Source organism: Fibroporia radiculosa (assembly GCF_000313525.1).
Source record: "Fibroporia radiculosa TFFH 294 genomic supercontigs, scaffold1256, whole genome shotgun sequence".
Classification (NCBI taxonomy): domain Eukaryota; kingdom Fungi; phylum Basidiomycota; class Agaricomycetes; order Polyporales; family Fibroporiaceae; genus Fibroporia; species Fibroporia radiculosa.
The window spans coordinates 50,548-74,423 of NW_012133278.1; the positions used below are offsets into that span (position 1 = coordinate 50,548).

Consider the following 23,876-nt stretch of genomic DNA (forward strand, 5'->3'; position numbering starts at 1 on the left):
GATCCGCGGATAGATTGTCCTTGTCGTAATGCATACTTATACTCCCGTGCTTGTATACAGAAAGTATGTCAATACCATATGCATCGCCATCGACAAGGGCAACAATCGGAATCCTGATAAGATTCGACTATTGGAATTTAAAGAGGATTCAGGTGCATCAGTAACAAACCTAGCGGGCAGGTTGTCTGCAAGGGTCTTGACGAGCTCTCTGGTGGCTAAATCAGGATAGCCCTTTCCCTGGAGCGGGTGAGCTGATCTGACCAGAGAGAAGTGGGCAGAAGTCACCGTAATTATTATCCCACGTCCAGGTAAGCACGGGTGCCGAGAAAATTCATGCCTACACAGGGTGTTGAAGACGGCCTACAGAGATTATATTGTGAAACGAGGAACGAGGAAATAAAATGGACGTCCAAACTTCTTTTTCAACAATTAGGACCCATGTGAGGGCTTCTGTGACCTCGAACGAAGCAATGTCATCAGAGGAAGGTATCAGAGTGCACTTAATGACGGTAAGCGTCAAAGAGGGCAGGAAGCATTGCATAGAAATCACACTTCGGTATCACTAGTGGAAGCAGTATCTCCGTGCTTCAAGTGGATACGTAGCTGAGACCCGGACACAAGTCCCTTGGAGGAAGCACGCTATAAAAATAATAAGCATTTTCACAAAAATTTCTGAAGCCCATTCAGTGACGTACAATGAACAGGTCGCCTCTTCTTATATCAAAGGTAGCGGCCAAATCCTCAATTAACTATCATACGCATCCTTCATTTCAAAAGTTGTTGAAGAAAGCGAGGGACGAACTTTATCAACAACGGCTTGCGACTTGAACAGTTTCACGTCGTGGTAATAAATATCGCTACGAGAAACATATAGACGATCAGGCGAATATTAGAACAACAATTGTACCGTTTGGTAATGGGAACTGCCTCGGCAATAGCATTGTGCGCCAAATCCATGACTTTGAACAGTTGGGCTGTATAGAACATTCATAGCTAAGATGAGCTAGATAATTTGAGACCGTGCAATGAATATGCACGTACCAATAGACTTTGCGCTACTCCCTCTAGTCCTCTGAGGATACCTCAAGACACGAACAGCCGGGGTGCTAGGGAACCTCTCATTAAATTGGCGTTATACAATACCTTGTAAACACACCCATTCGAAGAAATCCTTCTACGATTTACTAATTCGATTACAACATTCTTACTCTTGTTGCTCCTCGTCGCTCTTTTAGAAACCACTAGTGCTTCTGACAGCTGTGACATGAAAGACAAAACAAGAGCCTCCAAAGGTTGAGTTGCCTCCTTTCTATGAAGTGATGAATATTCAGCATGAGTAAGTTGGATTAAAAGAGGAAAAACTACGTTGCATTTGTACCATCTTCATCCTCTTCGGGTGTCACGCTGTCAGTACTGGGTCGGGACTTGTCAAACGTTGCCGTTTGTGAGTATTCCGGTGCAAACTCTTCCACTTCGGAATCAAAGTCCAATAGCGTATCGATGCTGGCATCCACGAACATCTCGAATGGAACCAAATCAAAGTGGTTGCCTTTGAGACGTATATAGACGGTGAACAAGGCGGCCAAATGCGACGTCAGTCTAGCTATATATGCGCGTCAGTACGACAAGGTGAAAGTGCAAGATTTGAAAGCTTTTGATCTCAGCTGCACTAAGTGGAGACTGAAGTGAGGCGATCAAGCTAGGTAAGTGTTGAAGGAGACTATATGCACTCAATGATGCCAAGCCTGCGACTGGCACGTCGCGCGACGCAGGCTCGTGACCCAGGGCGCCACTTGCCCGTGTCCTGTGGCAGGTACAAAGTTCAAAGACCCGCTTAAAATGCAATTATGATAGGCATACGACAAAACCAAAACGAGAACACTATACCTAGTTAACGTAGCCGCATCCAGGATTCGACATTCAGCCCCAAACAGATATTTCCAGTTCGAACCATTCCGGAATCTTCCTCCAGAACTCTTGCCGCAGTGCCTCGACCACGGTGCCGTACTCTAGTCGACAAACCTCACAAGCTCTATACACGGCCATGTTCTCTACGCCAGGAAGGTCGTCGCGAGTTTGCATCATAAAACTGTCGGAGATCGCGAACAAAGGATCCGAGTTGCGGTTACATACCATACCGTTTACGTCGCGTATTAATTCAAAGTTGATGGCTTCAAAGGCAATTTGACAAGCACGCTGACCGTTCGGATTTGGAGCGTGTTGTCGACAGCAAGCCTCTGATGGTGTCCGGCCTTCGATTTCGTTCACGATGAATGTAGAAAAGAAGCGCGCGGCTTGTTCCTTCCCGCGTAATACCCGTAATAGGTCTTCTGTTGCCAGTTGGTGAGCTGTTCCACGTATGAGATCGACGTAACCAGTGACAATCTGACTCGGAAGATAGCGAGATAAATCGTAAAACGCGGAAGGGAGCAATTCTGGTGCGTTGACTTCTCGAGCTAATTCGATTATTACGCTTAGGTTGATCGTTAACAAAATCAAAGAGGACTACATCATGAACTTACATAGGATGAGGAAGTGCTGGACGTGGTGCATACACACCACTAGCACTAGTTGCATTTTGTTCCCTGGTCTCCCATAGCCCCAGTGTGATAGGCCATGAAAGCGCCAACACGCGGAGGACCTCCTTTCGTAGGTGTTCCACGTTATACTTTGTCGACATTCTGAGTAGAGCTGATGCAGTACGGAAATCGATATCTTCCATATTGAGGCAAAATCTGTGCTGTGTCTCAGTGCGAGTATTCATAAGTCTAACTCATGAAAACATACCCATACAACGCTCGAAGAAAGTGGGCCAACTCTTCTGGAGAATCGTGCAAAATAAGAGCAGGGCGCCCCTCCAACAGTCGGCCTATGTCCACGCGTGGAGATCGCAGGGAATGTCTGATGGTGGCCGAATGGTGGCACAACAGTCCTTTGTGAACAAGAAAATACTGATGCCCAGCGACAACAGCGATATTGGCATCGTCAAATGATAGCTCTGGGTGACGGATCAGAATTTCATAGTCTTCTTGGCCCGCTGCGCCATGTCGATTTGAGCTGAAATCTCCATTCAGCGCCATTGACGGAGTCGATCGTTCGTGGGGTGCGCTTTGCAGCATAATTTGTTCACCTCAATATCAAGGTAATGGCGGCTGACATTCCTTACGATCTGAGCTGAGGGTCGGCAACAATATCGCAGCATCTGTGCGTTGTGTATCAGCCTATGTGTCAAAACCCATACGCACCCGGATTTTTAAAGCAGTCGGCACGGAGTGGTACGCATCCATGTATTGCATTTGGCCCACTTACAATGTCTTGTCAAATGAGTGCCACTGGCAGTGGGCACAACACTATAGCGTAGCTGCAAGTCATCAAGACGATATACAATCGATATAGCTCAGGTCGTAGTCGCCATCACGCGATTCGCCTGTAGCACTGATGTATCGGATGCGGGTGGTGCTCAGAGTATGGAATGGGGTATGCAGAACTAGTATATACAATGTGCGGCCAGATACCCACCGTGCATAGACCGATATCCGCCAAGTCTATGAGCATGTGCCGTGGGAAACCAACCCGCCGAACCGAATGACGACCTTGAACTTTCGTAGTCTTCCCCAACTTTCTACATCCACTCATCAACCACTCCCAACTGGCAAACTCTCGTGCATCCCTTCACGAGTTCAAACATCACTGATCCCAAGTTAAAACAGCGTCATGTCTGAACCGCAGTCGTCTGCTCTGCGCATTGTTCCCGGTGCGCCCCCGCCCGCTCCCCAATCCAAGTTACAGAAGAAAAAACGCAAGGCGACGAAAGCAAAATCAGCAGAGCCAAGTGTCGTCGATGAATCCATGCCGGACGTCATAACTCCTGAGGCAGCACCGATAGAGTCCGGCGTGAAGGAGAGTGTTGCTGCGGTGGAGCTTGTTGCCCAGCAAGATGAAGCTCAGACCCCGGTGGAGGAAGGTTCTCAAAAGCCAAGTCCTATAATTGAAATGCTCAGCAAGCGGCTGAAAGCAATTCAAAAGAAAATAGTGAGTACGAATGTTATGTTTGCTGTCAAGGAGTAGCGTTCTTCCCGAAAATGATCACTTGCTTATGTCTATCCAAGTCCATGTGTGTTGTGTGATGCCATATCTGACTGTCATAACTAGACGAGGATTGAGATTTATTCGTCGGAGCCACCTGAAAAACTGAATGACGATCAGAAGCGCCTACTCAAAACGCTTCCTGGCCTTGAAGCAGTGCGTAAAGAACTCGAGGAAGTCAAGAAGGCAATCTCGGTTAGTCCAGAGAAGTGTCAATGTCTGACAAGCCGCCTTTTAAGAAGTCATATCAGGTTCATGAAGCAGAGGTTGCGCAGGAATACGCAGTAAAACAAGCGGAAGCCATCGAAGCTGAACGGCAGAGGCTGCTTGAAGCAGTGGTCGAAGCGGAGGTGATCTTGGATCCTTATCCGCTGCTGCTTGTATTTATTCAAGTCCCTAGGTTGCTCAACGGCGAAAATCTGCTAACATGCTGCACTTATTGCGTTTGCGAGATAGGATGGCTTCTGGAAATCCTGCGGTGATGGCCTTAGATTTGGATGGACCCGAAGGCGCTGCCATTTATTCTGCAGCCGACACCTTAGTCGGGGATGACAGTGACAGCAGAATGGATTTTATCAGTGGCTTTTTATCTGGGGAGGGGGTCTATCGTGATGTCCCATGTGTGTATTCTGAGATTGATCTTAGTCATATGGTCTAGCTAATGGCCTATTTTAGATTCCCGCCTTCACGACATCGTACAGCTGTTCTTAAGTCTTCTCCCGGTGATAACGCCTGTTGAGGAGGTTCAGGATACTGACACGGTGGACCGTGTGATCGAAGAAACTAGTCAAGTTGACGTCGGTGTTACGGGCCTCCCTCCAGTTCTAGCTAGCTCGGGCAGTTTCCACTTCATGCAGGAGGATGAACTTGAATCTCAAACACCAGAATCTGATAGTGCTGAACGGCCTCAAAGAGATGATTTGGACAGTCAATTGTCGGCCGAACCTTCTACCGAAGTAGAGATCGTTGAAGCTCTGGTCGAGACGGAAGCAAATAGTCAGCGTATTGTGCAAGAAGCGGTCAGTGTGACGACAATTACTGAGGTAAGTCGTCTCTGCAATAGATTCTGCAATTTCTCATTGGTTTGCAGGCCATTGAGTCTGTGGGGGATGGCGCCATCAATTGGGCAGACGAAGACGAAGGAGGATTGCCTTCAATTGGCAGTCTTCATGCAGAATTCGGAAAGCCAGATATTTCTGTGCCCAACAGTTCGGTACCTTCAACGCCAGTTGCTAATGGAGCGCGTTTGAATGGGCAGCACGCAATTGCCCGCGACGACGATGGATTCTCTCACGCACGGGGTCGTGGGCGGGGGAGAGGTGGCTTCCGGGGTGAGCGAAGTGAGCGAGGTGGCTTCCGAGGGCGAGGTGGAGATCGAGGTGGCTATCGAAGTGGCTATCGCGGAGACAGGGGAGGTAATAATCCCGTTCTACAAGGTCTTTTTGCCTAGACTGATTTGTTCATTAGGTCATCGTGGGAAGTCGAATGGTGAATGGAGGGGTGGGGAAGGTGAGCATCGCGGTAGGGGGGGAAGAGGTCGTGGTCGAGGTGAGTGTTCTCCAGATACATGCTTTGATCAGTCCTGATTGTCTCGAAAGGATTCCACGAGGCTCGTGGAGGGTCCACTCCTGCTACTCCCGCATAGGCGAGGATAATCAGAGTGCGCAGATTTAAGCACAAAAAGGAATCGCGCTGGCTGGAACGTCGATGATGGCTGCTGTGGCTAGTGACCTGTGTCTCGGTGCGACTCTCGTTCTTGGAAGATAACGATCTGTACATATCTGTTTTCCTTCACCATTATGTCTCAGTCGTTGCTCTCATTCGATCACGTGAAGCCTGACCCCACGCGATGACGTCTGCGACTTGAAGCTTGACGGACGCGAGCACTGTGGGCGTCTGTGCGCAACGTTGGTTTTGTCCGCCCACGATCTCTCTCATGTCTCAGTCAAAGAAAATCCAAGGAAAGATCTTCAGAGGCGAGAATGACAACGCAAACGATCTCGCCTCTTCTCGCTCGTCGTCAGATCCTGCTCTTACCATTAGCATCCCAAAGCCTTCCTCTGCGCCTCCCCAGCTTGCCCTGCCTCCCAAACTATCTAAGGCTGATTCTAAAGGCGAGTCCTCGTCTCCGAAGCAAAACAATCGCGACGAGGTTCTACCGTCTTTCCGCACTAGGCTTGCAGAGCAGCTTGGTTCCGAATATCATGGTACAGAACGGTATCGCCTCAATCAGGATGCTCGCAAGGAGGCACACTGGAAGCGGTGGGGTCCGTACGTCAGTGACAGGCAGTGGGTGCGTGCTATCCCCCCACAATTTGATTGCCTGCAATAACGCACAATCAGGCGACTGTCCGAGAAGATTACTCTGCTAATGGAGACGCCTGGAGTCACTTTCCTCACGAACACGCGCGATCGCGCGCTTATAGATGGGGCGAGGATGGAATCGCTGGTATCTCAGATAATCACCAGCGCCTCAACCTGTCTCTCTCGCTGTGGAATGGCCAGGATCGCATTCTTAAGGAGCGCCTATTTGGGGTCACTGGCCACCAGGGAAACCATGGCGAAGATGTCAAAGAGCTGTATTACTATCTTGACTCGACTCCAACCCATTCTTATATGAAGTTCTTATACAAATATCCTCAAAAAGCATATCCTTACGAGGAACTAGTGGAGGAAAACATGCATCGGGATCGGAATGTCTCCGAGTTTGAAATTTTAGACACAGACGTATATGATGACGATCGATATTGGGATGTGTTCCTTGAGGTAGGTCTCATTTGGCTGCTACATGGAACTATCAAAATTGATTTATGCAATTTACAGTATGCTAAGGACGAACAAGATCCCGATAGCATCTATGTTCGTATAACCTCATACAATCGTGGTCCCGACCCGGCCACACTACACATCATCCCACAATTTTGGTTTACCAACTACTGGTCTTGGCCGAATGAGAAGCCGAAAATGCCAGTGATGTCAGCTGCTGGCAATAGCGTTGTTACCGCAGTGCATCCGACTCTCGGCAAGTTCTACCTATATTGTCTTCCCTCGCCGCCGCCGGTCAACGCAAACGGATCTCCCGTTCTTGACAACGATGCACCGGAAGGTGATGATTCTGATACTGTGGAACCAGAGTTGCTTTTCACAGAAAACAATACCAATTTTCATCGGCTGTACGGTGGGCAGAACGAGACACCTTTCGTCAAGGATGCCTTTCATGATCATATCATCTCTGCCCATCGTCCTCCTGCTTCGGATGGTAACCATCCCGGCTTCTTTGCTACCAAAATCCATACTGGAACCGCCTCTCGCGAGACGCAATTCAGAGAGACCGTGGATGCAGCAGAAGCATCAAGTTCAGAAGAAGAAGAGGGCCCGCGTACCCCATTCCCGCAGACGCCATCATTCGTGAACCCTGAACAACGAGGTACAAAATCTGCGGCACACTACGTCTTTGAGAATGTTCCCGCACGTGGTGGTTGTGCCGTCGTGAGGCTCAAATTAACGAAGCGTAAGCCAGGCCAGGATCCAAGTATTGAAGACGAAGGGGTATTTGACGATGCGATTGAGGAGCGTAGGCAGGAAGCAGATGAATTTTACAACCAATTGGTTATGGGCCCCATGACGGACGATTTGAAGCAGATCATGAGGCAAGCTCTAGGTGGCATGCTTTGGACGAAGCAATTCTATCAGTTTATCCAGCATGACTGGATGCAAGGAGATCCCGCGCAGCCACCACCACCTCCTGAACGTAAGTTCGTTAGGAACAAGGTAAGTCAGGTTTTCATATCGCAGAAATCACTGCTGACAAGTGATGAATACATAGGAATGGAAGCATATGTACATCGCGGACATCTTGTCTATGCCCGACAAGTGAGCTTTCCACGTTCTATCATTCGCTTTCTTTATACCTTGCTCTTCTAGATGGGAATATCCGTTTTTCGCGGCTTGGGATACAGCATTTCATTGTATACCGCTCGCCATTGTTGACCCCGCGTTCGCCAAAAAACAGCTCGATCTACTCACGCGCGAGTGGTACATGAAGCCCGATGGTCAGATCCCAGCGTATGAATGGAATTTCAGTGATGTGAATCCGCCTGTTCATGCCTGGTAGGCTCGACTCTTCGTCTTTTGAATAAAAAATAACCCTTTATAGGGCCACTTTCCGCGTCTTCAAGATCGAGAGAAAATTGTACGGGAAGGAGGACATCCAATTCCTCGAGCGTGTTTTCCAAAAATTGTTGCTAAATTTCACATGGTGCGTCTTGTCCTACACGGGTATGGGAAATCTCGCCTAAGAGGCATTTGCTCTAGGTGGGTAAATCGTAAAGACCAAGGTGGCAACAACGTCTTTGAAGGCGGCTTCCTCGGTTTAGACAACATTGGTATTTTCAATCGTTCGGAACCGTTACCTACCGGTGGTGTGTTACGCCAAGCAGATGGCACTGCTTGGATGGCCTTTTACTGCCTTAACATGTGGGCCTTTCAATTTGTGTGTGTGTTTGGTGCTGACATGCTCCACCGCAGGATGAATATTGCCTTGGAGTTAGCAAAGCACAACTCAGTCTATGAAGACATCGCTTCCAAGTTTTTCGAGGTTAGCGTACCGGCAATCATTGTTTACATTCGTTAATAGCTGATGATAATGTCTTAGCATTTCATTTTCATTGCTGATGCGATGACGTATCGCCAGGGCGACAATGAATTCAATCTCTGGAGCGAAGAAGATGGCCTTTACTATGACGTAATTCAATTCGACTCAGGCTCATCCATGCAATTGCCAGTCCGCAGTCTTGTCGGTCTTATACCTCTTTATGCCACCCTCGTCTTAGAACCAGCAACCATTAACCGCTTCCCGGGTTTCAAGAAGCGTCTAGAGTGGTTTATTGACAATAGGCCTGAGCTCTCGGCAAGAAATATGGCTAATATAAAAGGTTTGCTCGAGTTAATTCAATATGCATTCGATTTTCATCTGTGTCGGTGTCACTATAGTGAAGGGACGTGGAGAGCGGAGGCTCTTGGCGCTTGCGAGTAAAGATCGCTTAATCCGTATCTTGGAGAAAATGCTTGACGAGGACGAGTTCTTCAGCGAACATGGCATTCGTTCGTGCGTATCCCACTACTGTGGACCTCTCTTACGCTTGTACTTATAAATCTGGCCAGACTGTCCAAAAAGCACAAAGATCAACCTTGGGGAATGGACGTTCATGGCGAACACTATGAAGTGAATTATTGGCCTGGGGATTCAAAGTCTGGCATGTTCGGGGGAAATTCAAATTGGAGGGGTCCAATCTGTACGCACGAATTTGAAACGCTGTGTATTGCTCTGACCATTGATATGTGCCGTGCGTAGGGTTGGCGGTTAATTTTTTACTGATAGAAAGCCTCCAGAGATTTTATCAATACTATGGCGATGAGCTACAAGTAAATTTGACTGTTTTTACCGTGTTCGATGGCTGATTTTATTGCGCCTAGATCGAATGCCCGACTGGCAGCGGCGAATATATGAACTTGGTGGAAGTTGCCGAGGAGATTCAACATAGAATCATCCATATTTTCGGGCGTGATGTCGAAGGCAGACGTGCAGCCAATGGTGGTAACCCTAAACTCGACCATGACTCTCACTTCAGAGATTATGTCTGGTTTCATGAGGTACGCCAATCTGGTCGTGTATACCACAAGATTTTCATACTGCTGCAGTACTTCCATGCGGATGACGGCCGTGGTTTGGGTGCTTCTCATCAGACTGGGTGGTAAGTGTGCTCGCGCGGGTACAAATTAGATGTTTATCCTGTGCAGGTCCGGTCTCGTTGCTTACCATATCCTGCAAAGTGGGGCGACCTGCCGACTTCCTAGGACACCGAAAAGTGAGCTCGAATCTCGTACAGCTTTCGATTGGCTCATGCGTCTCCTGCAGCTCCCCGTAGCCTTGCACACCATTACTTTGATGTATGGTCTTCTTTACTCCAGGACATACTACAAATACTCATTCTACCTTCAATTTAGGAACACATTGACACACAGTCTGAATATGGCGATGAAACGCACTCTCTTCATAGTGCTTACAGCGCTGCCGACTTGAACACTCTTGGTGATCTTTCTCCTGACGCTCTATAGATCTCATAAATGCGTGAATATCGTGATTCAAGCTATCGTGGCCATCTGGTTATGCAAGAAGCCTTGCAATGTATATGTATCTGTATTATCCCTTGATATGTAGATATAGAAACTTCCGTAGCATTCATGGATTATGCACAAGTCGCATAGCTATAAACAATAAATGATAAGTACATGGATCAGCTATATGAACTTAGTTCTGGTTTGCACTGCGCCCTTCTCAGCTCAATCATAGAGGACTGAGAGTGCGGATAAATCAATGAATGCGAGGGATATCATGATGCAGCGATAATGACTAGGCGATGGAGATGCATAAACATCAGTAACAAGTGCAAAAAGGGTACCAGACAGTGCAAGACACGTATACGTAGATGAGAACATGTGTAACGATCGATGGAGATAGACAAAATGAATGCAAACTGAAGTCCCAATATTCTGTCAGTGCGCGTTAGTGCTAGATGTGCGTAAGTAACATGTACCACATATTAACATGTACAATGTAGAATGGGGATGGTAAAGTAAACCACGTCTACACAGAAGCAGTTCCATTGCTGTTACTCCTTTCTGATTTCGTCTCGACAGACTGGCCTTGTGCAGCGAGTAAAACACTCTCCGCCCAATCGTCCTGCGAGTGGTCCACTGATAGCTCGAGCGATGGCGTCACGGACACCTGCGACGCCTCCGAACGTGAGCGCGCCATGATACGTACTGTCTCGTCCCTATCCTTATGTCTAGCCCCCGTCGTATCAGCGTCCGCGCCCAGACGCCGGTCCACGTCGTTGAAAAATGACATTGCCGACTTCGACCTGCTATAATTTTGATACAAGTCTGCAATCGGTGTTTGTGGTGTCGTCCCTAAGGGGGTTGTGTACAAAGAGGGAGCAAACGACTCAGTGCGCGAGCGAGTATGACCGCCAAATCTTTCGAAGGCCTTCGGACCTGGTTCGGAAGTGGAAGACATAGGCGAAGCACTTTCGTCCACATCAATCCGCATGGCAGGTACCGCAAGAGTCGAGGGCGATGCGTTGTCCCCGCTATTCCGTGACTCCGTAGTGGGTACCTCTGCACTTTCCTCACCAAATCCCAATTGAATCGGAGAGGAAGAAATGGATGTGTTCAGCTTCGGCGCAAACTCCGACATGCTCGAGCCGCGGTCCTCATCCGAACGATCTCGCCCCTTATCGAGCATTACACCCAAGGCCGGAACTGAAGCTGCTGCGGACTTCGCTTGGGATGTACCATAAACGGTAGGTAAAGCGGGTACGCTCGCCATTGCAGGCGAACACCCCACACTCTCCACGGACGAGTGATCGATGCCAGAAGACGATCCAGACAATTTGCGCAATAGCAAGTGAAGCGACGGTCGCTGGGGACGATGCCAACTCGACGGCGGTCCCACAGGAGTGCTGAACGCTGACGCGGAAACTGAAACATGACTGGTTCCCGGGTCGGAACGCAAAGAGGGGAAAGAAAAAAAAGCAAAGGACTTCCTGTGTGATATCGGTGTATCCGGCGAGGAACCACCAGAGGAGGGGAATGGAACTGTCGTTGATGATGACTTATCAAGAGGGATAGTAATCTTGACATCTTCTGTCGATGGGACAGGAATTGCCTGGACAAGAACGCAGTCATGATGAGGATCCGGGATGTCCAAAGAGTCTTGGGAGAGTGATGCTTGCGCGTGCGCTTGTGGCTTGCGGCTTTCTTCCTCTTTGCTCACCCTATCCTCACAGCTGTCTCCATCGAGTCTTGTAGACAATTTATCCCCAGGTGAAGTCGGTTCTTCTGATGATTCAGACGGAGAACTTAATGATTCTGTACTAGACGAGAGGGGGGGGAGTGCCGGGGGACTGGTCTCTCCATCAAAGCCACTGTGACCACTAACGTTGCGAGAAATAGGGCTAGGCGTGCGAGTTGGCGTGGACAAAGGTGGCTCCAGCGCAGAGAAGAACGACGCGCTGTCATCCTTAAGAGATACTGGCGATACCGGGCTGATTGGCGGCAATAAGACAAGGTCAATGGAAGGGATTGCAGGGTCCTCCGCCTTCTTCTGCGAATTAGCTTGAACTTGGCAATGTTCCTCGTCTGTTGTTTCCATAGAGACCACCTGAACAGTGTGGTTGGCCACGCTAGTCTCAACGATGTCCATCCCACTAACCTGTTGAACCGAAACCACGTTATCGTCGTCAGGCGCAGAAAAGGCAGAACTTTCGTCTTCCGTGGCTAATTCCTCCCCACTCAATACCGCGTCCTGAATGCTCAAGCGAGATTCTGGAGCCGTCACAAAGGTTGCTCTGATGTCAACATCATCTTCCTGAGGTTCCGAGGGCCCCATAGGTATTGGCTCGGTCTTGGGAATACCATGCCAAATGACTTCATGCTCACAGAGCACGCGAAGAAGGGTGGGGTTCATGTTCAGGCTAGGACAGAATACCAGTAGTAGATTACCTAGAGGCATTTTTGTCTCTTTGCTGTTGGCAGCGGTGGCACGAATGAGCTCGACTACAGTGTAGAGGAGATCACGATTTTCCGTTGGTAGTTGTGCGATAAGCCAAGTCAGTGCACTGAGGAGAGACTCTGAAACAGAACGCCGGCCAGCAAAGCTGGGCACGGCAAGTGTAGACAACGAAGGGGCCTTCCGCAAGGCAAGAGCAGAACCACTGCGATTGTGTGAAGGGGCGGAAGGCTGGCCTGCCTTGTCAGCCGACTCGACACTTCCACTGCTGGCTTCATCTTCTGCGGCGAGAGCAGATTCAAAATAAGGTATCAGTGTTTTCGTCAGGATATTCTCCGGAACTGCACAAGATGTTAGCGGATTAAAGATTGAGAAATTGAAAAGACGCACGTTCGCGCAGATAAGTCTTGAATATAGAGGCTACAGCATGAGGATCAAGATCTGAAGGATCAGAGTCCACCATATCCCAATCGGATCCTAGAAGAGATCAGTATAAAAGGATGTTACCCAGGACGCCGACTCACCTGCATCAAACTCTGACCGGAGCCTTGCAACATGCGAGGAACGCCCGCTTACCCTGAACCATGAGTATCAGTAATTAGTTTTGATTTCTGTACGTTAGCCCCCACTTACCTGAAGAGACCCTCTTCTTGTAATCCCCATCTTAGCAGATGTTGAGAACATCGTACTATAAGAGCGGGCAATCTTCGTTCGGTCAAAATTCTCATTCCTTGTTCTTCACCTTCGCTTCGTTGAAATATGCCGTCAATCGCCGTGTCCGCGACACAAGTTTGCAGATCCCGCTTAAATACTAGGCCACCAATAATGCTTACGCCTTGGGAATTGCGCCTCGGACCCCGAAGTCGTCGCCCCAGTACAGGCCCCGAAGCAGTAAGCCCATCGATATCAGACGCCGCTGAAGAAGATGTTATACTTGAAGCAACACTTGGCGCATGTCCGAACTTTGCACGACGTCTCGATTTTTTACCGGCATTCGCAGATGCTGCAGTGGAATACGATAGGACGCTGCTTGACTCCTTAGATACCGTCCGCCCGAGTGAGAATCCGTGCCCATGATCGGAAGATGCAATGGATGATGTAGATGATGATTGCACCGAGCCGGCACTGGCACTGGCACTGCTAGACGATGAGCTCAACCCACCCCACGCCTTCCCTACAACCTTACCGACTACTCGCTTCCCAAACCCCACAGCAAGCCCAGCAGCAGGTGCTAAGCTGCCAGTCATGCTTACAGCGGTCTGCCGAAAAGACGGGGGGGCATGTTGGGACGAAGTTGAGCTCGCATTCTGTGCACGGCGCCAATGCTGCGCTTGAACTGGAGCAGGCGGCAGTGGTCTGTTTGGATGAGTTTGGATAGGCGTAGATCCTGCAGAAGCCGACGTCCAAGCCGCAAGACGATTCTTGATATTGCTCCCAGTGGTATGCTGCGAACCTGCCGCGTTCAGTGGAGCAATAATCCCGCTAGCAGCGGCTCGCGTTAACGTTGGCGTATCGCGCGAGATCGTAGTGGATAATGATGGACCAGGCAAACTTCTATCGCCCATGGATTTCCCTGGTAAGGGATGACCAACAGTAGATGGTGGTCGTACAAGCGCTTGTGCGATCGACTCCGACTTGCTTGCTATGGGCAAAGCATGTCCAGGACCGAAGTTGAGGGACATTGAGCGGCGGTTGCGAGCCTTCAGATGATCTGTAGCAGTATGGATTCGAGCCTGGCCATCGACAACTCTCCTGCTATCGAGTTCTCTGGAAGACAGTCTTGACAAGCTCTCCCCTTCACTGTCCCTCGTGTTGTCGGTAACCCCGTTATCCTCGTCCTCATCTGATCCCGGTCCTTCCTCCACCATCCTGAACTCGGAGTCCGTAATGAGGGCACTTAGCCTCTTGTTCACGGGCATTCCAGGTACAATAGTATTACCAGAATGATTCGACTCCGCCAATGAGACAGGACGTGGAGATCTATTCCCAGTGAATGTTCCAGGGCGGACAGTAATGTGCGAGGTCATCGTTGAGTCACTCTTACGCCAATCCTCTTTGAGCTTCTCAATTGCTGACGACGGCGACGGTGATGTGGACGAAGAAGGCAAGGACGGTAGCGACGGTAAGTTATCTTTGAGGCGCCGAGCCGAAGGTATCGCATCATCCTCAACAACGGGCAAGCGTAGGGAACGCTGGGATGCGGACGCTGAAACCGTGACTTTCGTGTTTGACTCCTTGGGTGGTGGAGGTGGGGGGGGAGAGGATCTACCAAGACCATCAGGCAACGGAAGATCGGGTGTCCGCGGCCTTTTTCCAACACCAAAGACACCCAGCTTGGATGACGGCGCGAGGTTTCTCGCAGAACGACTACCAGAGGGCAAGCTGGAAGGTGGTTGCGCTTGTGAATATAATTGAGGACGGCCATAAGACTGAGTGTCTGAGAGGTCGGAAGTAGACGCAGAAGCAGCTCCACTATCGCGCGAAATTTGCCTCCCTTTCGCGACCGAGCCCGCCTCCGTCAGGATCGAGGACGCATCCTCACTCTTTTTCTTCCGCGAGGCCCATGCGCGTTTGAACCGCCCACCTGCTCCAGAAGGGGAACTAGGCCGGGATGATTGGGCAGGCGTGCTAAAAGACGCTAATGACTGACCCATCGACCCCGAGCGGGTCGCAATTGAAGGGGACGGCGAGGAGGCAGAAGGGGAGCGATGCTGAAGAAGTGGGAAGAAGCGGTGATGTCTGCCCGGGAGGGCGTGCTTGACATTCGAAGAAGACGAGGAGACGGAGGAGAACGAGATATCGGTAGCGAGATCAGACTGGGACGAATTGGATGGAGGCGCCGCGTGGAGGAGTTCCGAAGGGGCTGCGGAAGAGAGAGAGCTGCTGGAAGACGCATGTGTGTGGCCGTCCCGCGAGCGCGCGAGGGCCTGCGTGTAGTGCATGGCGGGGATCAGGTATCAGCCAGCGTACGACGAGATCGCTCGTGCTTGCAGAGAGAATAATGAAAGGGTCTAAGGAGACTGAATAGCAGGATAGAGAAGAGAAAGAAAGAAGAAAGGAAATAAGATAGACGAAGACCTCCGCGACAGAGGGCAGCGTGAAGAGCAAGACAAATGAGCAAGCCGACGTAAGGAGAGCGCAAAGAGCAACGCGGCAGATGCGAGGCGATACTGCGGGAGATTTAGAGTGTGTGGGAGGAAGAAGGACGGAGACACTCACGAGGACCCCTCGCTCAGCTGTGGAGACTCATCGGCTGGAGAGGGCGGGGCAGGCTGCGGCGGCGTCGACGTGGGCGAGGACAGCGTCGGCCACACAAAGTGGGAACGCCCCCTTGATTGCCTTCTTCGGCATGTGCCCCGGACCTCTGCGGGTCTCCGGGTCTCCGGCAAGTTCGTGCGCCGGCCATCCGTCGCAGGCAGTGTGCCAAGGAGAAACCAATATATGTAGTCGATAATCTATGTATACAGAAACCGCTAGTTAGAATGTACTAGGCTAACCCATCTATTATCAACCAAAGCCTCCGTCTGCTTCCAAAGATCCGGTCCCCATGGACAGTAGCACATCCGAAATCTTCCTCACATCGCCCCACCGACAGACGTCCGTCATAGGTGTCATAGTCATGATGCTCCAAGCAACTCCTTTACGAGCTCATAAGTGAAGAACGATGTTGCAATGCTGGGGGCGACTTTCACTGCAACCAATAACAATGAAGCCGAGTGAGACCCGTAATACAATCGAATCAGGCACGTCAGCAGACGCATTCCATCAGACACCTGAAGGGAACTTACACAGATTAGGCCATAGCCCCCTGTATAACCCCCGCGCTCCTTCTGTCCGCAAAATGCTCTGAAGAGCATCTAGCGCCCCGTTATATTTGATCCCAAGGGCGCCCATTCCCATTACTTGCATTTTCCGGCGAAGCACATCAAACGGGTAGGTCAACGTTTGCGATATTGAACCTGTCGATGGCACTATCGTTAGCAAAGTATGACCGTATCAATTGAGCCTCACCTGCAAGCGCACCGCACAAAAGCTTGCGGGGGATACTGCTCTTGCCCGGAGGTGTAATGACGCCACGGAGCGCCTCATACGCTGCAAAATTAATTCCTGTAGATGGGGTGGTCAACATGGATCGCACATGCATCATTGATCAAAACCCGGCGCAGCCGCCACGGCACACTGCAACATGTACGGGGACGGCGCGATGATGAAACAGCACCGAGGCGGCGGAAGTCACAGTTGAGGGATTGGAAGTGGGGACGTACCAACGTATGGTGCCACGCCTGCTGCAGTGGCCATGATCCCGCGATACAGTGCGCGCACACCGCCTTCCTCGCGGAAAACTTTCAATGTCATCCCCCACATCGTCAGATCTTTCGGATTGAACCCGGCCGTTGTCCGTGAAGCAATAGATGCGGTATGATATGCAGACGAGAGCGGCGGCTGCGTTGACACAGTAGCAGGTGCCGATTGCGGTGGGATGGACGCGGTCGCGATCGAGAGACGGGAACGGACAAGGTCTAAAGGATACGTTGCGCCTAGCCGTTGACATACTATGAGTAAGCTGCAGATCCGAATACTCCTGTGAAACCAACTTACAGACAGACGTGATACCTGCAAGCGCTCCTGCAGCGAGCCGAGTCGGTGTATCTAGCTCCGTCGCTCCATAACCCGTGAACAGCTATCCCTCGAGCTATTCATCAGTCATCTTTTCCAACAGAAGTCACACAGCCGACGGCTTACCTGTTTTAACTGCTCATAAGTCGTAAATTGGACCGCACTATATGCCAATACGTTAGATGACATACTGCCATATTGTACTACAAGTTGTTGAACCACTGACCTATACGGTATGATACGCAAGCAATTGATGCCGTTTCCGCGCATAAACCCTCGGAAGCCCTCCTCCCGCCACATTCGCACTAAGCTAGCCCAGACACCCTTGTACTGCCCTTCCGATTTCAGTGGCTGCACCTGCCTGTAGCACGGCAATCAGGTATTATTATCGCAGCTCGATCGAGTAAGAAAAGTGCACACTGGATAATCTTGAGTCGTTCTAGTGGACTCACGACAGTCCTCGACGCGGCGCCCGCGATGCCACCAGCTACGAAGTACGATGTAAGTTGCGGGCTGAGAAATCGCCTCTTCTCGGAAGCCAGCTCGGCGGAGACTTGCGTATTGTTGTCCGACATGGATCGCGACGGTGATGGAGAGGCGGTCATGACGTATAGCTAGGATGTATATCCGAGGTCGGCGAAACCATCAAAAAACTACGGGGGCGGATGTGCTTTCGACGGGCAAAAGGCCAAGTCCGTCGATGTAGGATGTCCGACAAAAGAATGTCTGTCCAAATCTGTAAGCGGTAGAGGTAGAAGCTCAAGTTGTTGAGAATCTTACGTGAGTCTTCGTCCTCGGAACTCGCGTGGACGTACTTATGTGTGTAACAAGTACAGGTATGAAGCAGATTGAACGTTGGCCTGGAGCTGAACGTTACGGAACGCTGAACACTCAAGTTATTGCTTGCACGTGCCAGGGTCCGCGTGATGTGCGGGAATATGGTGGAATGGCTACCTTCTTATTCGCCGTTAAATCCAGACACAACATTCCATTCGTCACCGACTACAGCCCGAATATAAACTATTTGTGAAGGGTGCAAATATTGAAGCGGCGCATACATTAGATCATGAAGCGAACGATAAAATTCTGCGAAGCGACCTGCCTCAGTAGCGGCCCACCCTAAATGGTACATGACAGTCAACAAAGTGAATAAGCTCATCGAACCTACACACGATCTACATATAATAGTAGGGACAGCGATCGGGGCGAGATTCATAAATGAGACGACGGTGAGAGAGATAAGCGAACGAAGACCGACAGAAAACGAAGGAGTGAACTAAGAGCGGCCTCAATCGACACGCGGAGCAGATGATAGGGACAGAAATATGATGTATATGCAACGATGCGGATAGAGTACGGACAGATTAGGACCAGAATAAGGGCAGATAGGAGTGGATCATGACGGTCGTGATAAAGGTATAACCAAAGAGCGTAGGCACGGTGTAGAGTTCCCGAGTATAAGGATAATGTCGGCGGTCAGGATTATCAGCGAGGTGATAACAATGCATGATTGGCGCGAGTGAGTATCAGAAGGGTAGCAGGACCCGAGATGAAGATGTGGATGGATGGATGCGAATAGCGAACAGGGAGATGAGTAGGAAGGATGCAGTCAAGCCACTCATTGAACATAAAGAGTTACTTGATTCCCGGGTCGGAAGGACTCGAATGCCATTTGAACATCCTCGGTTGATCCCAGCGAAACTAGATCTCCGTCCTCGTCCTTATACTTCACGCGCAGGGGACCATCGTCTCGACGCGGCCCACACAACCTAATCTTCTTGCCAACTTTCTCAACCAACTCGTCGAACTCTGTCGAACGAGGTACTTGAATCACAAATATGTCCTCGTGGAAATGGACTTTCACTTTGACTGGGCCTGAAAGTCGGTCTGTAGCTGATGTCACCATTTTCTCTTGCGGTCGTGAAATCCGCGAACTCGGCATACCTGCTAACGATGACTCGCTTGATCCAAACGGCGTGATTGGTGAGCTGCCACTATGAGGCGAGTAGTCCGAGCTGTCGCCTGTAGATTGACTGGAGCCACTTCCCCGTTTGTTGTTCTGTCCCATTGAGCTATGAGATCGATTGGTCCAGGGTACAGATGTCGGGAGCGGTGGGGGCGGTGCAGCATAGGGATTATATGCGGATGGCTGACTTGCACTACGTGATCGTAACGGCCCATGGCCTGACGTCGTGCTGGCGCGTGTATTAGCAGCCAAACGCTGTTCTGACTGCTCACACGTAGCCCTCAGCTTCGTTGAACTGAACTGGCTACGCAAGGAACCCCGAGCAGCAGACGATAAGCCGTTTTCTTCTGGCGCATGGCCGGTCGCGGGACGAGACAACGGTCTACTCCCAGGATAAGGCGCGATATAAGGACTCATGCCGGATGCAGGCGTTGAGACATGAGAACCGGTGCGAGCGCTTGGCGGATTATTCTGGGGAAATCCGCCATAATCCGATCGACGAGAGCCGAGTGGGGTACCCCGTCCTGACGAAGGATATGATGTTGGCGGATACTCCTCATACTCATCCTCCAGATCGATATCGAAACCATCATGTGGTGGGTATCCTTGTGGGCCATGGTGGTAGCCATTAGAATAGGACCCGTTAGTTGCAGACATGGGGGAATCGTCTCCTGCAGCCGCATAGGGATGACGAGCCATGCGACTTGGAGGAGCGGAAGGATAAGGCGATACAGAACTGTACGCCGTTGATTGCGAGAAGACTGACGCGGACCTCTCTGTATTATATGATCTCTGGTGAGACGCACTCTGTGAGGATTGCGTGTATTGCATTAGTCGCTGGGGGTTTCGATCGGAGGCGCGGCGGTTTGCTGTCTCTTGAATCAGGCGATTCAGCTGATTCTCCCACATCTTCAGTTGTTCTTCATTTCGGCAACGTAGCGTAAAAAACTCGAGGTCGTCATCGCCTCGCCACCATACCGCAAGCGCATATTGCCCTGAATATCCAAATGATGAGCAAAGACAAGTTGACGATGCGCAGAAGACATACCGGCAGAAATCTTCGGTTCCGCTTTGGTTACGTTATTCAGAAAGATGCGACCTTTCAACAGAAGGGGCGTATTTCTTTTCTTCGAAGGTCCAGCCCCCGGGAGCGCCAACGGTGGCGGAACTGGTGGCTTCTTGAGAATCGAGTTGCTCTTTCCCACCTTCCGCCCGTTCACCGGAGGCGCAAGATATTCCTTACAACATAAAATAATCTTCTCAAACAAGAAGACGTGATACTCTCGGTCCACTTCGGATTTGGTGACAGTGAAGATGTCGTCTAGGAGCAAGGTTCCAAAACTTGAGATGTGATGACCCTTCCAGTCATCGACGCGTCCTTCCAAGCTCTTTACGGTAGCTTCATTCTCAGCTCTTCGCTGTGCCTCGTTAATCTTGTCGGTGATTCGTTTTGCTGCAGCGACACCAGATTTGAGTTCATCGGAGAACGGGTAGTCTGTTCCCGTCACAGCTTTCAGGAGTGACTATTCAAGCGCAGTCGCATCAAATCCTGCTAAAACGATAGCTTGGCTCACCTCCAATAATAGAGGATATTTACATATCCTTTGCACAGGCTTGATCAAAAAGGCTGGAAGGTCCGACTTCAGCAGCACGCCGTCAAGCGCCTATTTGTATGTATTTATAGTTCCATTCGTTAAGCAGAACTAGGATGTAGGGTTGAGACGGATACGTACGCCAAGGTTATTCATCTCTTGAAGCATAATGTCCGAGGCCGTGGTATAATTTGCACAATAAGGTTCATACACGGCAAAAGCTTCCTCCTATTGTTACACGAAAAGTCATTAGCTTGAGGAGCGAAGACAATAAGACAACAAGATAAATGCCATATCGAGCATGCCTTTTGTAATCAGACATTCAGAACTCACATTCTCTGTGAAGGGCACGCCCCAACGTTGTTCGTCCCAAGGCAGCTCTGCGATGCCTTCTATCCTAATGAGGAACTTCCTCTGGAAGTTGAGCAGTTTGTTAAGACCTGGGAATAGTAAATGAATGGTGTCCTGGTCGATTACATTCATCTGTGCGGCGGCGTTGGAGTATTTCTGGCCATAAACATTAGGCAAGTTCGAGCGCAAAAGCCTGCACCTTACTCACCTGCATCACCTCGAGGTCTTGTACGTATTTCCTTTCAGTCTCAACAAGCTCCTTGACGATGTTGAACCGAGCACCTCCATCAGTCTCGCCTGATGCAGTAGCACTTTCGGGAGCTAAGGAGTCAGTCGACTGCTGGGCAGAGGCAAGGGCAGGCGACGAGGGTAGGGGCTCGACAAACACGTCTTCCGGCAGACACTTGACTAAATTTATGACGTTATTGACGACCTATACAGGACGTTCAGTGCGCAACAAATTATCAACGACGGAAAATACGTGCCTTAACGAAGCCGTCCGTAGAGTTACGATCCCACAGTTCAGTTACTGTGAATTGTTCACAGCCTTCAATCTGCTTGATCTGCATCGAGAAAAGCGCGATTGACCGCTTCATGGTCTTCTCGTTGGAACCGTCAAAAGCCCTTGGGTTCGTATCTATGTTGATAGGTGTAAAAGGAGCGGGTAGGAGGTTATAGAGATAGCACAGGGGAACACCCAAGGCGAAGCAATCCCATAGCTGAGTGACGGGATCAGTCGAGCGGCGCGAAGAGTCTGGAGGAGACGAAAGGGTAAACCAGTCAGGGAAATCCTGGACATGCATCAAACGAGTGCGTAGAGCGGAGCATTGCTGATAGAGAGAAGTCGATTGGGACGCGGCCTTATTGAGAAGAGTATTATTGGCGATGGGTGACTCGATAGTGGGCGTCGTGGCGGATATCATGGACTTTTTGCGCCCTGCAGCGGTAGACATCGCGGGGGCGACCGACCTTGAGGATGGCGAGCAGGACGACTGGAGGTGGGAGGAGGCAGGGAGGGTGGTATAGTAACGGGCCTGGAAGATAGAAGACCGGTTCTGCTTGGTTCACGCTGTTGGTACAGCCGAGACATCCAACTCCGCCATGTATTTGTATCTGTTTGTCTCTCGTCAAGCGTCTGTTCCCACACCATTTTTGGTCTCCGCAGAGGTCTTCCCCATGCTCATGAATTTTTCCAATCTGTCTGCGCACATAACTCTCTGTTGAGGATATCACAGGGTTGTCGCACTTGACTTTCATATCAGCAGGCCCCCTCAGGTAGACCTATTTACCGTAGTATGCATCGCGAAGGCGATGCCTCGATGATACATGCGCGGGGTGGAACCCGCCCTCTCCCTGTGGTCTCAGACTCTCACGAGAAGGCTATCACCAGAAACGGTCGGTATAAAAGCGTTCCATCACAAGATCGGCACAAATTGGGGCTCAGTATTCTGTTGCGACGGCTTAAGTACTTGCGTCTACTCGCCGGCCCATAATAACATTCTAATCTAAATAAAGGATGTCATTTGTTATGACCGTTTTAATGTGCCGATATCCTTGAAGATTGAAGCTTGAAGTGCGCCGACACCATCTCGTCCACTCACGGATGTCGCAAACAACAGATGACAGAAAGTGTTGCGAAGCCACTTGTCATGAGTCCGACCGGAACCAGTTCCGAAGCCTCATAATGTTCTACGCGTTGCAGCCGCACGAAGTCTGAGTACCAGACCATGCCGCATCAATGCTTTGATAGATGGTGATTCTACAGTTACCCAGATTACTTATAGAGTACCAGTGGAGGCGCATCAATAGAATGTGCCATGTGAATGACCGTACGCGTAGTGTAACTACTAAATATCAGATATCACTACACTTTGATCATCCGATGCGGCCTTCTTCATTGGCAGCAGAATGGTTTTGTTCGAATTTATTTTCGAAACAAATCGTCTCCGTAATCTTCCATGATTCGCTACGGCTTAGTGACTACAGACTACAAGAAAAGTACAGACAATTGTGTTGTGGGAAACGAGGAAACGAGGAATGCTGAAAAGCTATAACGACACGTTCGGCATTGCACTTGGCAGGGGCTTGTTGATCTCGTTCCTATTTTGACACATCCGGGGACGAGATCACAACTCGTAGCAATTGCCTAGTCCTCTCGAACGTTCCCTTCTCATTTCAATAGTAGAATACGAACATCCTATTTGCATGCCTCCGCGTTGTAGCTGGTCCTCGATTCCCGTGCTTAGCTACGGCAAACAGTGCGGTAAGGCAGTTCCTGTTCTGATCAAAAGGCGGTTAAACGATGAACCAGCGCAGACAAGTTGAGGCGCCCATCCTGACTGAGCTGCTTCCCACATAGCGTCTTTGCTCGTCCATCTGCTTGAGAGTCAACTAAGGCTCGTGCACTGGAAGAGAGAGACTCAGTCAAAAATATAAGGCCCGGTTTAACTCAGCGTCAGATTAGTGTCCCATTCTGTATAAGGAGCCACATTGTGCTTGCACGTTTTCTTAAAATCAATTGCCCAACGCGAGGCCAAATGATGCTCAAGATTGAGTTCGCCAAGGAAATGTGTCCCGAATTGCAAGCCGTGCAGTCGTGATGACAGTAACATCGAGAGAAGTTAGCAAAATTTGTAGTCAAAAACTATTAACAGAAACAAAACCACTTGGGTGACTTGCGAAGTCAAAAACG

The 23,876-nt window shown here is 50.0% G+C and overlaps 7 protein-coding genes across 7 annotated transcripts; 2 read left to right on the forward strand and 5 right to left on the reverse strand.

Annotated features, from left to right (window-relative positions):
• Nucleotides 1-546: 546 nt before the first annotated feature.
• Nucleotides 547-1,520, reverse strand: FIBRA_02442 (uncharacterized protein; the record flags this gene model as incomplete). Its single annotated transcript, XM_012324305.1, has 7 exons — nt 547-639; nt 696-749; nt 803-857; nt 908-974; nt 1,042-1,106; nt 1,157-1,309; nt 1,366-1,520. 7 exons carry the CDS (start codon nt 1,518-1,520, stop codon nt 547-549), a joined length of 642 nt encoding a protein of 213 aa, XP_012179695.1.
• Nucleotides 1,521-1,920: 400 nt separating this feature from the next.
• FIBRA_02443 (uncharacterized protein) lies at nt 1,921-3,080 on the reverse strand (the record flags this gene model as incomplete). Its single annotated transcript, XM_012324306.1, has 3 exons — nt 1,921-2,473; nt 2,523-2,735; nt 2,788-3,080. 3 exons carry the CDS (start codon nt 3,078-3,080, stop codon nt 1,921-1,923), a joined length of 1,059 nt encoding a protein of 352 aa, XP_012179696.1.
• Nucleotides 3,081-3,714: 634 nt separating this feature from the next.
• Nucleotides 3,715-5,741, forward strand: FIBRA_02444 (uncharacterized protein; the record flags this gene model as incomplete). The annotated part of the gene is made up of 9 exons (XM_012324307.1): nt 3,715-4,032; nt 4,153-4,281; nt 4,338-4,436; nt 4,487-4,706; nt 4,762-5,129; nt 5,177-5,417; nt 5,479-5,501; nt 5,554-5,634; nt 5,685-5,741. 9 exons carry the CDS (start codon nt 3,715-3,717, stop codon nt 5,739-5,741), a joined length of 1,536 nt encoding a protein of 511 aa, XP_012179697.1.
• A 281-nt stretch (nt 5,742-6,022) lies between these two features.
• FIBRA_02445 (uncharacterized protein) lies at nt 6,023-10,203 on the forward strand (the record flags this gene model as incomplete). Its single annotated transcript, XM_012324308.1, has 17 exons — nt 6,023-6,379; nt 6,430-6,852; nt 6,910-7,857; nt 7,913-7,959; nt 8,011-8,196; nt 8,243-8,344; nt 8,401-8,562; nt 8,614-8,683; nt 8,741-9,020; nt 9,079-9,193; nt 9,250-9,380; nt 9,440-9,510; nt 9,562-9,738; nt 9,787-9,839; nt 9,886-9,953; nt 10,004-10,035; nt 10,093-10,203. 17 exons carry the CDS (start codon nt 6,023-6,025, stop codon nt 10,201-10,203), a joined length of 3,333 nt encoding a protein of 1,110 aa, XP_012179698.1.
• A 529-nt stretch (nt 10,204-10,732) lies between these two features.
• FIBRA_02446 (uncharacterized protein) lies at nt 10,733-15,600 on the reverse strand (the record flags this gene model as incomplete). Its single annotated transcript, XM_012324309.1, has 4 exons — nt 10,733-12,999; nt 13,049-13,135; nt 13,183-13,235; nt 13,292-15,600. The coding sequence occupies 4 exons, from the start codon at nt 15,598-15,600 to the stop codon at nt 10,733-10,735; spliced, it is 4,716 nt and encodes a 1,571-aa protein (XP_012179699.1).
• A 983-nt stretch (nt 15,601-16,583) lies between these two features.
• Nucleotides 16,584-17,880, reverse strand: FIBRA_02447 (uncharacterized protein; the record flags this gene model as incomplete). The annotated part of the gene is made up of 6 exons (XM_012324310.1): nt 16,584-16,765; nt 16,924-17,196; nt 17,258-17,339; nt 17,402-17,438; nt 17,502-17,636; nt 17,696-17,880. 6 exons carry the CDS (start codon nt 17,878-17,880, stop codon nt 16,584-16,586), a joined length of 894 nt encoding a protein of 297 aa, XP_012179700.1.
• Nucleotides 17,881-18,893: 1,013 nt separating this feature from the next.
• Nucleotides 18,894-22,137, reverse strand: FIBRA_02448 (uncharacterized protein; the record flags this gene model as incomplete). The annotated part of the gene is made up of 7 exons (XM_012324311.1): nt 18,894-20,236; nt 20,290-20,764; nt 20,816-20,905; nt 20,975-21,061; nt 21,167-21,340; nt 21,393-21,617; nt 21,676-22,137. The coding sequence occupies 7 exons, from the start codon at nt 22,135-22,137 to the stop codon at nt 18,894-18,896; spliced, it is 2,856 nt and encodes a 951-aa protein (XP_012179701.1).
• Nucleotides 22,138-23,876: the final 1,739 nt, after the last annotated feature.